At 43.1% G+C, this 14210-nt stretch overlaps 1 protein-coding gene across 1 annotated transcript in view; it reads right to left on the bottom strand.

The window, feature by feature from the left end:
* The window catches only part of LOC306777250 (polypeptide N-acetylgalactosaminyltransferase 18-like), a gene marked incomplete at both ends in the record, with an annotated part of 62111 nt that overhangs the window by 36174 nt on the left and 11727 nt on the right, over nucleotides 1-14210 (bottom strand). The window contains 3 exons of the mRNA XM_079268292.1: nucleotides 5248-5362; nucleotides 10983-11180; nucleotides 13744-13930. Of these exons, the coding sequence (XP_079124418.1) occupies nucleotides 5248-5362; nucleotides 10983-11180; nucleotides 13744-13930 (500 nt within the window). The remainder of the gene's footprint in view (nucleotides 1-5247; nucleotides 5363-10982; nucleotides 11181-13743; nucleotides 13931-14210) is intronic.

Below are 14210 nucleotides of genomic sequence, written 5' to 3'. Positions count from 1 at the left end.
AGGCGAAAGACAGCAATAAATGACTTGCATTATAAATCATGCAGAGGACGACCACCAGTCATGATCAAAGACGGCCTGAGACAATGAGAATTAAACATGCACCATATTGTGCCACAGTGCAGATGAAGCACATGAAAGCAATCTTTATCACAATAGCAGTGTGCAGGCAGAGATATGGAACACTTCGGCAGAAACTGGGAGAAAGAAAATGACATTGCTGATAACAAAAGGCGCCTGTGTTTGTATGAGGGAGATGGAAATAGAACAACTGGGTGTTTTCTGACTTAAACCTCGAGTTGAACTCATGTGAGGACTTAGTTAGAGCAATGACCTTCAGACAGATATGGGGAACTGTTTTTGTCAAAATGTTACGACTGATTTACATAATCATTGATCTGCAAATGTCTCTTTTGCAGTGCAGTCTATTACTTTAGCCAAATTGAAATATTGACTTTTTCTTGATGTGTTTATAGCATGTACATATATATATATGCCAATGATGACTTCAACAGCCCTTTGGCGCTGGTGTTTGCCAAAGTAAAGAAAGTTCAACACTCTGGCTGATGTTCTCGCTCACGTTTTGTTGCCTTCCACCCACTCAAAAACCTTGCATAGGGATAAATAGATGTGGCTAAATCTGTCCAGCTGGAGCCCGCCCTGAACCAATCCTATGAACAGCAAAGTGCCAACAAGCACACAGAAAGGTCAACAGTAGCCCTGAAACAGCTTCATTTCACTTCAGTCTTTGTTGTCACTGATTTGCAGCACTGTGTGTGACTATTGGCCCTCCTTCATGCACAGGCTAAAGTCTGATGTGGGCAGAGCTGCTGACAGCTGGAGGGAGCATCTAATGTAGGTCAGAGAAGCACTAACTGCTGGGGTTACAGCGACAATATTGAGATCTCCTCCCGCAGAGAGCCCGTCTGTTCGTGGCCTCGCTGCTTATGCTTTTCTGTTGAGCCATTTGTCTCAACAGTGGGGGGGAGGGGGGTTATTCTATAGCACTGGGCACTGGTGGTCACTGCACCACGAGGAGCTAAGGAGAAAGCCATTATTGGACTAATAGGCTACCGGACTGTAGAAGTCCGACATTCAAGCCTCCTATGGTGAAAGTCAAAACACTGCACAAAGGCTTTCTATTAACCGGAGAAAGACACATGGCTGGCAATGACCAACAATGTGCAGAAACAACCGACCATTTTAAGCCTTTGGTAGATTTGGCACACCATCCCGTCAGCTCCGCTCCTCTGATGCCAACTTCCTGTCCCTTCCACTCAGGACCAAGCACCGGACATGTGGTGACAGAGCCTTCTCCAGAGCTGCCCCCTCCCTCTGGAACTCTCTCCCCAAACACATCCGAGACTGCACTGACCTTTCCATGTTCAAATCACAAAATCCACCTTTTCAGAACTGCTTTTAATGTGTGACCAATAGTGTGTGTTTTACTAGTGTCTAGTGCTAATGTCCAGTGCTAATGTCCAGTGCTAATGTTCAGTGCTAATGCCCAGTGCTAATGTTCAGTGCTAATGTCCAGTGCTAATGTTCAGTGCTAATGTCCAGTGCCAATGTTCAGTGCTAATGTCCAGTGCTAATGTCCAGTGCTAATGTCCAGTGCTAATGTCCAGTGCCAATGTTCAGTGCTAATGTCCAGTGCTAATGTCCAGTGCCAATGTTCAGTGCTAATGTCCAGTGCCAATGTTCAGTGCTAATGTCCAGTGCTAATGTCCAGTCCCAATGTTCAGTGCTAATGTCCAGTGCTAATGTCCAGTGCCAATGGACTGCAACAGCCAACTGCTTCTTTACAGAACAGGTTAAAGCCAAGCTAGATAAAGGGGGAGTGGTGGGAGCAGTGTTTCTAGACCTAAAGAAAGCCTTCGATACAGTAAATCATTCCATATTAATTACAAAATTGGCCAAATTTAATTTTTCTCCTGACACCCTATGCTGGTTCAAATCCTACCTGGACAATAGAACGCAGTGTGTACAGATCAACGGTGTTTCATCCCCCATCCTCAATTACAGTGTCGGTGTTCCACAGGGCTCTGTGCTAGGTCCTCTTCTTTTCAGCATGTACATTAATGATCTGCCATCAGTATGTGCACGGGTGGATATACAGATGTACGCTGACGACACAGTCATTTTTGTACATGCACCCAACACCAAACAGGCAGCAGACAAACTCACTGAAGAAATGGTCCATATCACTAAGTGGCTGTCAGACTCTTGCTTACATCTCAATGTGAAAAAAACAGTCTGCATGTTTTTCTCAAAGAGGGTGAATAATATTACAACAGAGCATCCTGTGTACATATCTGGTGAACAGCTTCAGGTGGTCCCTAACTACAAATATCTGGGGATCATTCTTGACTCCACACTCACATACAAAAAACAAGTGAAGCATGTAATGGCAAAGGTCAAGTTTAGTCTACATAATTTCAGATACATACGCAACAACCTCACAACTGAAGCTGCTAAACTGTACTTTCATGCAATGATCCTCCCTCATATCACTTACTGTCTAACCACCTGGTCACACACTCACAACACAACCCTGAAGCCCCTACAGTCCGTCTATAAGCAGGCTATCAAGGTACTTGACATCAAGCCCAGACACTACCACATTTGCAACATCTTGCCCAAATACCATCTTCTGTGTTGGGATAGTCTTGTCAAATTCCATAACAGCTGCTTAACCTTTAAAATTCTTAATGGCCTTGCACCTCCCCCGTTGAGCACTTTCATAACACAAAAGACCAATAGCAGACTAACCAGAGCAACAGCTCGCGGGGACCTAGTGGTCCCAGGCAGGAGAAGCAAGTTTAGCCAGCTATCATACTCTGTCACAGCTTCCGTCACCTGGAACACTCTCCCATCACACATAAGACAGAGCACCACATACAGGTTCTTCACACACAACCTCAAAGCCTGGCTCATTAACAACCAGGTGTGTCAGCACTAACAGTCTCATGCCTGCCATGTCCGTATGTAGCCTGCCTGTCTGCCTGTCTGCCTGTCTGCCTGTCTGCCTGTCTGCCTGTCTGCCTGTCTGCCTGTCTGCCTGCCTGCCTGCTTGTCTGTCATGTTTGATCCTGTGTCTGCAGGATTGTATTGCACAGCTCTGTTTGCTTGTTTTTGTGTTGTTGTCTTTTTAAACAGTTTTTAAATGTTTAAATGTTTTTAGCGGCTTTTAACACCGTGCCCAGGGACAACGGTTGAAAATTAGCTTTTTTAGCTAACACTGTCACATTTACAGTCATGTTTTTATTAATGTGTGCTGTCGATTAATGTGAACTGTCCCTGTACAAATAAAATCTTAATAATGTTCAGTGCTAATGTTCAGTGCTAATGTCCAGTGCTAATGTCCAGTGCTAATGTCCAGTGCTAATGTTCAGTGCTAATGTCCAGTGCCAATGTTCAGTGCTAATGTCCAGTGCTAATGTCCAGTGCTAATGTCTAGTGCTAATGTTCAGGAAGTAGTGTGCTCTTTATGTAGCAAGGGTGCTTCTGAGGGTGTGGAGGTCAGGGGGGCGATGATATGTAGCTAGTCTGACTTTTATGCAGAAGACCAGAGGTTGCATCCCCCTGTGACTTGCAATGAACATTCAACTATTTATTTACATAACCACAATCTTTCCCCAAGCTTAATCTCAACCATAGTTGCCATGTGCAGATATTGTAGAAAGCGATAGTTTGGAATTGTCCACTCTATGATTAAGTCTGGTGATGGATTGGGAAAGAACGTGCTGTCTCTTGTCACATATTTAGAATGGAAGTATATTTGTCTCATTAGTGATGGATGTGCAAAATGCCCTAGAAATACTAATGCTAGCAGTGTGCTCCCGGTAATAGATAGATGACAATGACCAGACATGCTGTCAGGCTGGCTACACTATAGTTGGTGTGGGATGGTCATTAGTGGTTTGGAAGCAACGGGAATAGAGCAATACAACTATACATGTGCCCTAAAGTTACAGTTCCTTTAATGGACATTAGATGCTGGTCCCAAGAAAGATCTGGCTTCATAAAGCCATGAGACTGCATTTAAATCACAAAAACAACAATTCAATTGACCACGAGAAGTTGAGGTCACTGCAGGTTATTTCTCTATTTCAGAATCATTATCAAAGAAGTATTAGGAATAAAAGATTATATTTGTAAAGCGAGCAATTTTTACTTTTTGTGCCTACGTTTTGCTTTCGTATTTGCTTCTAGCTTGTCCCACTTTAGCTCAACTCAAGCTTCATCCTCCTTTGCCTACATTTTGACCTTCTGGTCCCCCTGAAAAATTATTTCAGGGGAAGACAGTGTGGCAGCAACAACGATCAACACCCCATGACTGGACACAATAAGAGGAACGTTAATGACAATGTGGCTGCATTGTGTAGGTTGTGTAAGTATTTCTTTTTTTCATCTTCTCCGAGCATTGATTGTCCAGTGGTCCATTAAATCTGAACCTGACATGGTCAAACCTGAGAGATTTGTACATGTTTCAGTGTGATGTGTAATTAACCCAATGGCTCGGTCAGCACCGATGAGGACTGGGGTGATAATCGGACCTGTACCTCACTGACACTACACTGTTAATCACTCTATACTAAGCCTGAGTCAGCAGTTTCCTTCAGATATCTCCTGTGTCAGTTCACACTCAAAGCTGTTGCAACAGGTGCGTCTTCTGGGGATTGCTTTGCAGTCTCAAAGGATGAGCCCTCTTCCTCTGGAGACCAGATTAGAGATGAAGTCCTTGCAGTAACTGTTGATGGAACTGTGGTTGAGCTGCTAAAAAGGGATTGAAATTCTGTTGATGCTAAATTCTGCCAGAAATGCAACAAAATTAAAATAACAGAAACATTATATTGCTCATATAATACATGTGACGTAATGGAGGTTGATTTTATACATGAAAAAAGAATATTTTTGAATGTAATTTCTGTAGCCTACATTAAATCACAATGATATCTGGCAGTTGTTAAATCATTAGTAATGAGCTCAGCTGGCTTGAGTCAGACTGAATGAGTCATGTGAATGACTGCTGAAGCCCCCATGCTGTCAACGGAAAGGCCCTTCTTATTCTCTGTATGCTGGACATGTCTGCTTAACTGGATATTTCCATGTGGATGCTGACAATGGTTTCTGCCCCTACGGTGTACAGCTCAGGACACAAATCACACTGTGCAGAAAAGTATAGTGCTGGCATGTGGTTACTGGGGCTGTGTGGCCAATAAGATATAAGTTCTCAAGCCGACTCACCCTGATGCCGAGCTCCACGTTTTCTCCACCATATACCTCCATGCCTTCATCTAGCAGGCCAATCTCCTCAAAGTACTTCCTGTCGACCACAAAGCAGCCGATCAGAGCAGGGCTCCTAACATAGAGGGTGACAAGAGACAGAGTCAGAGCAAAGGAAGAGGTAGAATATGTTTTGTATTTAGATAAAGCCGAGCAATTGGGGAGTTTAAATGCAAAATATTCTTCAAGACACACACACAAGCACAGTCCTAAACCACAACTTAACCCACACTGGGCAACAGGGCCCTTCAGATGGACTCATATCTGATGTTCTGACCCATTGCCTTTCTTTAGAACGTCAAGAGTTCAACTAAATAAATAAATCATATTGGTATTCATGCTGTCACACATCTTTTCTTATCAAAATAAAATACATCACCACCTGAAAAACAGCTTGTTTTGGTGAATAGCTCCTTTCTCTGTGGACAGACAGAACTCTCAAACAAACTAAAACCAGAAATGCATGAACATATTCTTTACTTTACAACCTCCAGACAACAGAACAATACAATTCAAATATCACATGGAGTTATATTATACTGCTTAATCTCAACAATAGCATTGTTTGCTCCATAACACACATCATGTGCAAATGAAGAAGAAGTCAACATCATTTGATTTTAACTATGAAACAGTGGTATTGAGCTACACTTACATCTAATGTTTTAAGTAGATAATAAGTTAATGGTAGCATAGCATGTTGCATCAAAATGATTGATGTGAAATAAAGGTGTGATGTTTCTGCCTGAAATAATCAAAAGTTAGCCCCGTGCAAAACTCAGTTGAAATCAGATATTTCCACACACTGTGCCACTTCATGCAGCTCTTCTTAGCTCAGGCATTGTCATTGGCTGAGTCTGTGGAAATATTGGATTTAAATGTTGGTTTCAAACAGGCTAATGTTCAGTGCTAATGTCCAGTGCTAATGTCTAGTGCTAATGTCCAGTGCTAATGTCCAGTGCTAATGTCCAGTGCCAATGTTCAGTGCTAATGTTCAGTGCTAATGTCCACTGTAAACTTGCATTCTTTGTCAAGGCCACCAGGGGGCGACTCCTCTTGATTCAAAGGTCTGATTGTATAGAAGTCTATTAGAAAATGACCCTACTTCTCACTTGTTATTTCTTTTACCTCCTATGGTCTCACTAGTTTCAAGTCATTTCGTAAATGATGGTCCATTTAGAGTAAAATTGACCATAAAGCAGGGTATGCTGTATGTATTTAGGGCGGGGCTACCTTGTGATCGGCAGGTTGCTACCACGGCGTTTTCCAGTCTGGGAGTTGTACGTTTACAACTTCATCCCTTTCACAGTGTACTTTCACCTCATGAAGGTTATAACATTTTGGTAGCTTGAAAATGTCTTCGGTTGTACTTAGCTCCACCCTCTTGTGTCACTTCTGGTTCCAGATAAACAAGATTGCCAGGGTCAAAATGCTCAACTTAAGGCCTCACAACAGCAGTCCACAAATTGATGAAGTCACCGTGACGATGTCCACTTCTTATGTACAGTCTCTCAGCCAAAACATTTGATTCATTCGGTTGAGCTCATCAATGTGGCCTGCAAACTGGGAGAGATTTAAATGTGCCCCAATTAGACTAGATTTACTGCTCTCGTGGAAGTGGGGTCATTTCAACATCACCTGCACCCGTCAGTGATTTCATTTGATCAGTGTAACGCGTATGTGGATAATATTTAACTCCCAACTCCACTAATAATTCCAGCTGCAATGACCTTCTGTTTTTCTGTAAACTCGCTGGTCCTAAAGCTCCGTACGGAGGAAGGTCCTTGTATTTTTGAAGCTCTGTGTCTTATAAGAGGAGCTTGTCCATCTCCAGTTTAGGAATTAGGAATTATGCCATTTAAAGCCAGCAGGCCTCAACATTCTTTTTATCAAGATATTATAGCAAGTCTTCTTTTCTATGCTGCTGTGTGTTGGGGTGGCAGCATTGCAGCTGTGGATAGGAACAGTATCAATGTTTTCCAAGAAGACAGAATCTATTATCGGCCTGACTCCAGATCCTCTGGAGATCCTCACAGAGAGGGGAACCAGAAGGAAGCTTAGGGGTGTTCTGTCGTTAGACCTTTGAACAGTATCTTCACAAATAGCAGCAACAGCTGCTCCTATTGGAAAGGTTGTGACAATTTCATTTGTCTATTTAGTGCTCACCAATGGCTTTTGAACTTTTCTATTGCCATTGAAATTGGTCCAGAAATGACCTGTACAAGACATAACATTCATCCAGACCACCTGACTGCCTCCCTATCCCAACCCATCGTGTCTAAGTTGTTGTGAGTAGGCGATCCAATGTTATCTCACAGAAAACTGCACACAGGTCAGCGGGCCGCCACAATGCCGCTCTCTCACCGACTGCAGTGTCAGCTCCTGGGTTGAATGTGCCAATTTAAAATCTTGCTTTACTGAATGTGAGATCTTTAACTGGGAGGGCTGCAGTCGTCAGTGACCTCATTACAGATCATTAGCTGGACATGCTTTTTTTAACTGCAACTTGGCTGGACTCAAGAGATACCTTTACACTAACTGAGGCACCCTGCCGGCTTTGAACTTTCTAAATGTGTTTAGGTCTGACAGGAGAAATGGAGGCGTAGCAGTACCTTCTCTGACAAATATCTATGCAGGCAGCTCATTTTGGTGAGAACATTTCTTTTGAGTATCTTGCACGAACAATGGAATGCACAAATCCTGTCTTATTAATCATAGTATCATAGTGTAACAGATGCCGAAATAAACCATCACTTCTATTGATGAATTCATAACTTTTTCTTTAGATTTTGTTTTGATTTGATTTCTGGTGACTTGAAAATCAATCTCTCAGCATGTTACTGGATCATAACCTGGGCCATACCTTAGACTTAATTATGTCCAAAGGAGTTGATGTATTTTCCATATCAGTACTTGACATTGCTCTATCAGACCATTAGTGCATCTTTTTTTTTTTAAATCAATCTTGATCATAACTGCTGAAAGACAGCAGCTGGCTGCTGGTTTATTTGCTCCTTCTATGTTGCTACTTCTAATATGTCGCCCCGGTATGACATGGTAATTGCCTTCGATCAAGACTAAACCAGTTTTAGATGATATTGCTCCTGTTAAATCACAATACACATAATTTATGGCATCTCTTTTCTGCTGTACATAAACTTTGAAACAACTCCAGAACTTCAATTCCAGGTTATTTTTTGTCCATCAATTGAACATTTTTCACACAAGCAGGTAATCGACCACCTGACAGCGAACGAAGTACAGGAGTTCTACCAATTAGTGTTTCGCCCCAACCACTAGCCTTGTACAATGTTATTTATGACTTAAGAACAAATAGTGACAATGGAGAGTCTCCATTTTAGTACAATTGGATTTAAGTGCGGCATTCGACAATCAATCATGATATTTTAATCGGAAGGCTTGGGATGTGGCTTGGCCTGGCTGAGTCAGCACTGGACTGGTGCTTCAATACCTCAAAGGATAGGATTTCAGTGTTTGTCTTGAGAATTTAAGCTCTGGAACAATTCTGATTGATCTCAGAGAGGACCACTTTAGACCACTGTTACACCACGATCAGCGGGGCCTATCACGCCGTCCCTCGTGCCCGTCGCCCTGACCTCTGTGGTCATGAAGTCTGTTGAGCGCCTTGTCCTGTCGCACCTAAAAGCCCTCACTGACCCATTCCTGGACCCCCTGCAGTTCGCCTACAGAGCCAACAGGTCTGTAGATGACGCAGTCAACATGGCCCTTCACTTCACCCTCCAGCATCTGGACTCCCCAGGAACCTACGCCAGGATCCTGTTTATGGACTTCATCTCTGCTTTCAACACCATCATCCCGTCTCTGCTGCATGACAAGCTCTCTCAGCTGCACGTGCCCGACTCCACCTGCAAGTGGATCACAGACTTCCTGTCTGACAGGAAGTAGGCCTGAGACCTCACGCCAGTTTTATCCCGTCTTCAGTTGGACACATTAACAAAGCCCGGGACCCCCACAAACTCTGTCATCCCAGGACAATTCCACCGGTCACTCCCTTGCACATCCCGTCATATTTAAATACACTTGTCACTTTTACATTACACTTACATCACACTTGTACTGTAGTACTGTTATCTGTTTGTCTGTGAACTTTATTTTATATTTTACAGTCAATTTTAATATTTTCAATTTTTTGCACTGTGTTGATTGATGCACCATCCATCATGTAGCATTCCTTGTATGTGCAACATACTCTGGCGAAATAAACAATTCCGATTCTTTAATTTGCTTGCCTTAAACGACAACAACAGACATATTATCCCCTTGCAGATTTTGGTAAATTGGCAGTCTTGCTCTGATTGATGGGTTGATATTAGTCTCTGCAGTATGTCTAAGCAATCATTTTCTGTCATATTCGCAGTTTTCATGGCCAATGGCATCGAAGAACTATATCATTATATCCATTTCACTGCATGAGCAATGATTGGACACACATAGGTCTCATCAAATGTCCTGCTTTTTGAAACTATACAACTGCTACTGATGAGAGTTTTTGTGCTCCACTCAATGTGCTTTGTGGTTGTGCTGCATCCCCCGGGTTTTATATGGATTTTAATATTGACACTACACATGCCTCTCAACATGAGGTTGGCATCCCTGTTCTCCAGTCCTGGAATGTTGACAACTTTCAGAGACAACAGGTGCTCTGAACTCCACATCCACAGGCTCCCTGCTGTCTGAGAGTTTCTGCAACATCTCCTCCTGGGAAGATATATGCACCTCATCGAACCCCGATGCACAGCCAAGGGACAGTGTATGTCCTGTCCATCCATTCTGTTAACGTGCAGTTGTGTCACCACTCCCCATGAAACTGTGTTAGAGGATGAGTGACAAACTGTGGAGCTAAAAAGCTGTGACATCCTTTCTTAGCCCTCCATGACCCCCCATTAACAAAGGCCAGCCCAATGAAGAAGGTTGACATGGAAAGGCTGGACCCGGTGATTGGGTCTGTGAAGTCATCACTGCTTGCCTGTAAATGCAGTCCGGACATCACTCTGGTCTCCTATGTAGAGATACAGGATAAGGGAGAAACAGACACTATCCCACCGACGTGCCCTCCTCCTTACTGTGACGAGCAGCTGATCTTTAAGTGATCCGTTTGAAGTGCCTTTTGACAATTCAAATCAATCTGAAGAGCCCTTTCATGGCTATGGGGGCTCCCAGGGGGTCATTTGGGTCCTTCCTCAGAAGCGCAGTGAGTTCCAGCCTCACATAGGAAAACCCCACAGTGGCTGGAGACATCAAAAGGCCTGTAGCCGTTTAAACTCCCTGAATCAGATTATTCATTTTGCTGCTGCAATGGTGCAAATAGTCAGTCTGAGACGGTGGGGCAGGGGTGTTAGGCGAGGACGATGCCAGCGAAACGCCAAACACATCCAAATTGTTAGTAGCAGCAGCCAGACAAAGCTACAGCGCCCACAGTTTAAACCTTTTGTCAAAATATTCTCTGTGTCAGCAGAACCGGTAGAAGTTACGCCGTTCGCTGAAAACAAAAAGCATGGCAGACAGCGATGTGTGCTGCCTTATTTACCGTGTGGTCACGTATGGAGCCAACTTTGCTCATGCAAATTTACAATACAGGCTTGTGATTGGAGGAGACTATGATCCATAGAGTCCATTAAAGGGCGCAGCCTGTGTTCAGGTGTTCCTGTATTTACCTGATAGGGGCCGTGTGGTTGTGTTGTATCCACCACGACTTTGGTGGGTTGAGGTATCGACACCACAGCTCCCAGTCAAAGCCCTGAGCAGATAGCGGATACTCCTCGATCTCGAAGGTGTCATACTTGATGTTGTCAAAAGATGGAGACACCACCCGGGTCCGGTTCTCCTTTATTCGCTGCAGAATAGGTTCTGCCCTGTGGGATGACAGAGCACGGATAGGATGTTGTAGAACACACTATGATAAGTCACCATCATAACATTCAACAAAAGAAAAGAAAATGTGAAAATAAAAACTGAGATCACGGAAATGAAGGTCAAACAATTTGCACATCTGAAGGAAAGTCGAGAAGTTTGACACAAAATATGATAAAATACATATATATATATATATATATAATATATTTTTTTAAATGCTGCGATGATAAGATGTTGTTGTTGTGCCTTGGCCCCCGTCGCTGACAGACTAGGATGGTGGCAGACTGGGATGGTGGCACTTAATGTGCGTGGACATGCCCGATGTATTACTGTTGTCGTGTGTCTTTCTCTTCAAACAACGGCTACATACCGTAACGTTTTTTTTCCCACCACCCTCATCCCGTCATTATTAGTTACAGGAAAGCCAAACCTGCAACTTAAGTGACGCCGGGGCTTCTCAAGTTCCTCCGCTCGCCAAGACTTTCACCGTCAATCAGAATCAGAATCAGAAACCGTTTATTGCCATCGTATGTTGAACATACAAGGAATTTGACATGACGGGAGGTGCGTAACATTTAACAACAATCAACAACGATCAACAATGCAAAGTAGAACAAATTAAATTTTGAGAAAATATAAGACAAAGTAAAATATAATAAAGTGAAACATAAGATAAAGTAAAATATAATAAAGTGAAGTCGAGTGCACAAGCGGTATAGTGTGAAAGTGTCGAGTGTGATAGAAGGGATGTGCGGGGGAGTGACCGGTGGGAAATTGTCCTGGGGATGACAGAGTCAGTGGGGGTCCCGGGCTCTGTTAATGAGCCCGACTGCCGACGGGAAGAAACTGTTCATGTGTCGTGAGGTCTTGGTCCTGATGGACCTCAGCCTCCTACCAGATTACACATCAGAGCTGACTAGAATGACATGTGTTGTTCCCCAAGGTTCAATACTGGGGCCTCTTCTGTTCAACATATACATGCTTCCACTAGCTCAGATTATGGAAAACAACAAATTGTGTTATCATAATTATGCAGACGATACACAAATCTACATAACTGTCACCAGGGGACTATAATCCCATACAAGGGCTGGGTAACTGTATTGAACAAATCAACAACTGGATGGAACAGAATATTCTTCAATTAAACAAAGATAAAACAGAAGTAACTGTTTTTGGTACCAATGACGAACAATTGAAAATCACCGCTCAGCTTCAATCACTGACGTTAAAAACCACAAACAAGCCAGAAATCTAGGTGTAGTTATGGATTCAGACCTCAACCTGAACAGCCATATAAAGACAATTACAAAATCAGCCTCCTATCACCTGAAGAATATATCAAGGATTAGAGGAATTATGTCTCAACAGGATGTGTAAAACTTGTCCACGCATTCAACTTCAGCAGACTGGACTACTGTAACGGTGTGTTTACAGGTCTCTGTAAAAAGTCCGTCAGAAAGCTGCAGCTGATTCAGAACGCTGCAGCTCGAGTCCTCACTAAGACCAGGAGGGTGGACCACATCACTCCAGTTCTGATGTCTTTGCACTGGCTTCCTGTCCAACAAAGAATTGACTTTAAAATCATGCTGTTGGTTTATAAAGCACTGAATGGTTTAGGGCCAAAATACATCTCTGATCTGCTGCTACCTTATGAACCATCCCGACCCCTCAGGTCGTCTGGGACCGGTCTACTTTCTGTTCCCAGAGTCAGAACTAAACATGGAGAAGCAGCGTTCAGTTTTTCTGCTCCACATATCTGGAACAAAGTCCCAGAAAGCTGCAGGTCTGCTGAGACCCTCAGCTCATTTAAATCAGGACTGAAGACTTTGCTGCCTTTAATTCAACCACATTCAAGGATATTCATCAATTTCCTCATTTTACTGCTGTATTTTATTTCTTACACTGATTTTTAGTGTTTTAATGACTGTCCTTAATGTTTCAATGAATGTTCTCAATTGTTTTTGAATCTCCTTTTCTTTTGCCTCATGTTTTGATGCTTTTAATGGTTTCATGTGAAGGACTTTGAATTACCTTGTTGTTGAAATGTGATATACTAATAAACTTGCCTTGCTTTGCCTTCAGAATGAAGTAAAGTTAATAGCTGACAATTTTCAACGGCTCGTGAGTATTTACAGTATTTACATCATCATCAGCAGTGTGACTCATTGAGGATTTGTTGACAACAATCGAGCTCTGGCACACAGGAATACATGATATCAGGCTTTGGATACACAGACAATACTTGTTGGTAGGATCCATTCACTGCTGTTTATGGTCTTTTCATGAGATTTGTTGACAATAAGGAAAATATAGAAAATAACCAGACTTATCCATTAACACCAGGGAGCACAACAGCTAGACTCCTCAGCTGTCACCAGTTAAACAAGGGCCTGGTATGAGCTGACCTTTCAAGATCTGTGGTTATCGGAATTTTTCAGTCACAACTTGCTGCAATCTGGGATCGGGAAGGGTGTAACTGCTTAATGTAGCATTAACTAGTTTCATTGCAGACACTGCTGTAGTTAAAATATATCGTATGAACCAAAGCCAGCTGCTCACCAACCAGTGTTGAACTCCACATGTGCATCGAACAGAGCAACGACGGGAGCGGAGGCTGCCCTCCATCCGCTGACTCTGGATCGGATCAGTCCTTCCTGCTTGTCATGGCGGACCAGCTTGATGAATCCCGGGCCGTACTGAATGTTGGTCTCCTCTACAAATCTCTGCAGGTGGTCTTTCAGCTCCACTAGAGAGAGAGTGACACACACAAATACACTTGGATGTTAAAGAAAACTCACCGATGCCTTTTGCAGCATTGATCTCATCGACTAAACTCCACAGAAACTCCCTCAGCTCCACAGGACCAAGGAAAGCAATCTGAGTTCTTCTTGTTCTGATGTGAGGGTCCTGGCACAGAGGATGTCATATGTACACATTGTAAAGCCTTCTGAGGCACATTTGTGATTTATGATTTTGGGCTACACAAAATAGATTGAATTGAATTGTCTGTGTGTGTGTGTGTGTGT

This window comes from Melanostigma gelatinosum, assembly GCF_949748355.1.
Source record: "Melanostigma gelatinosum genome assembly, chromosome: 1".
NCBI lineage: Eukaryota > Metazoa > Chordata > Actinopteri > Perciformes > Zoarcidae > Melanostigma > Melanostigma gelatinosum.
Note: the sequence above shows the minus strand (reverse complement) of the source record. Positions and strands in the feature narration are given on the sequence as shown.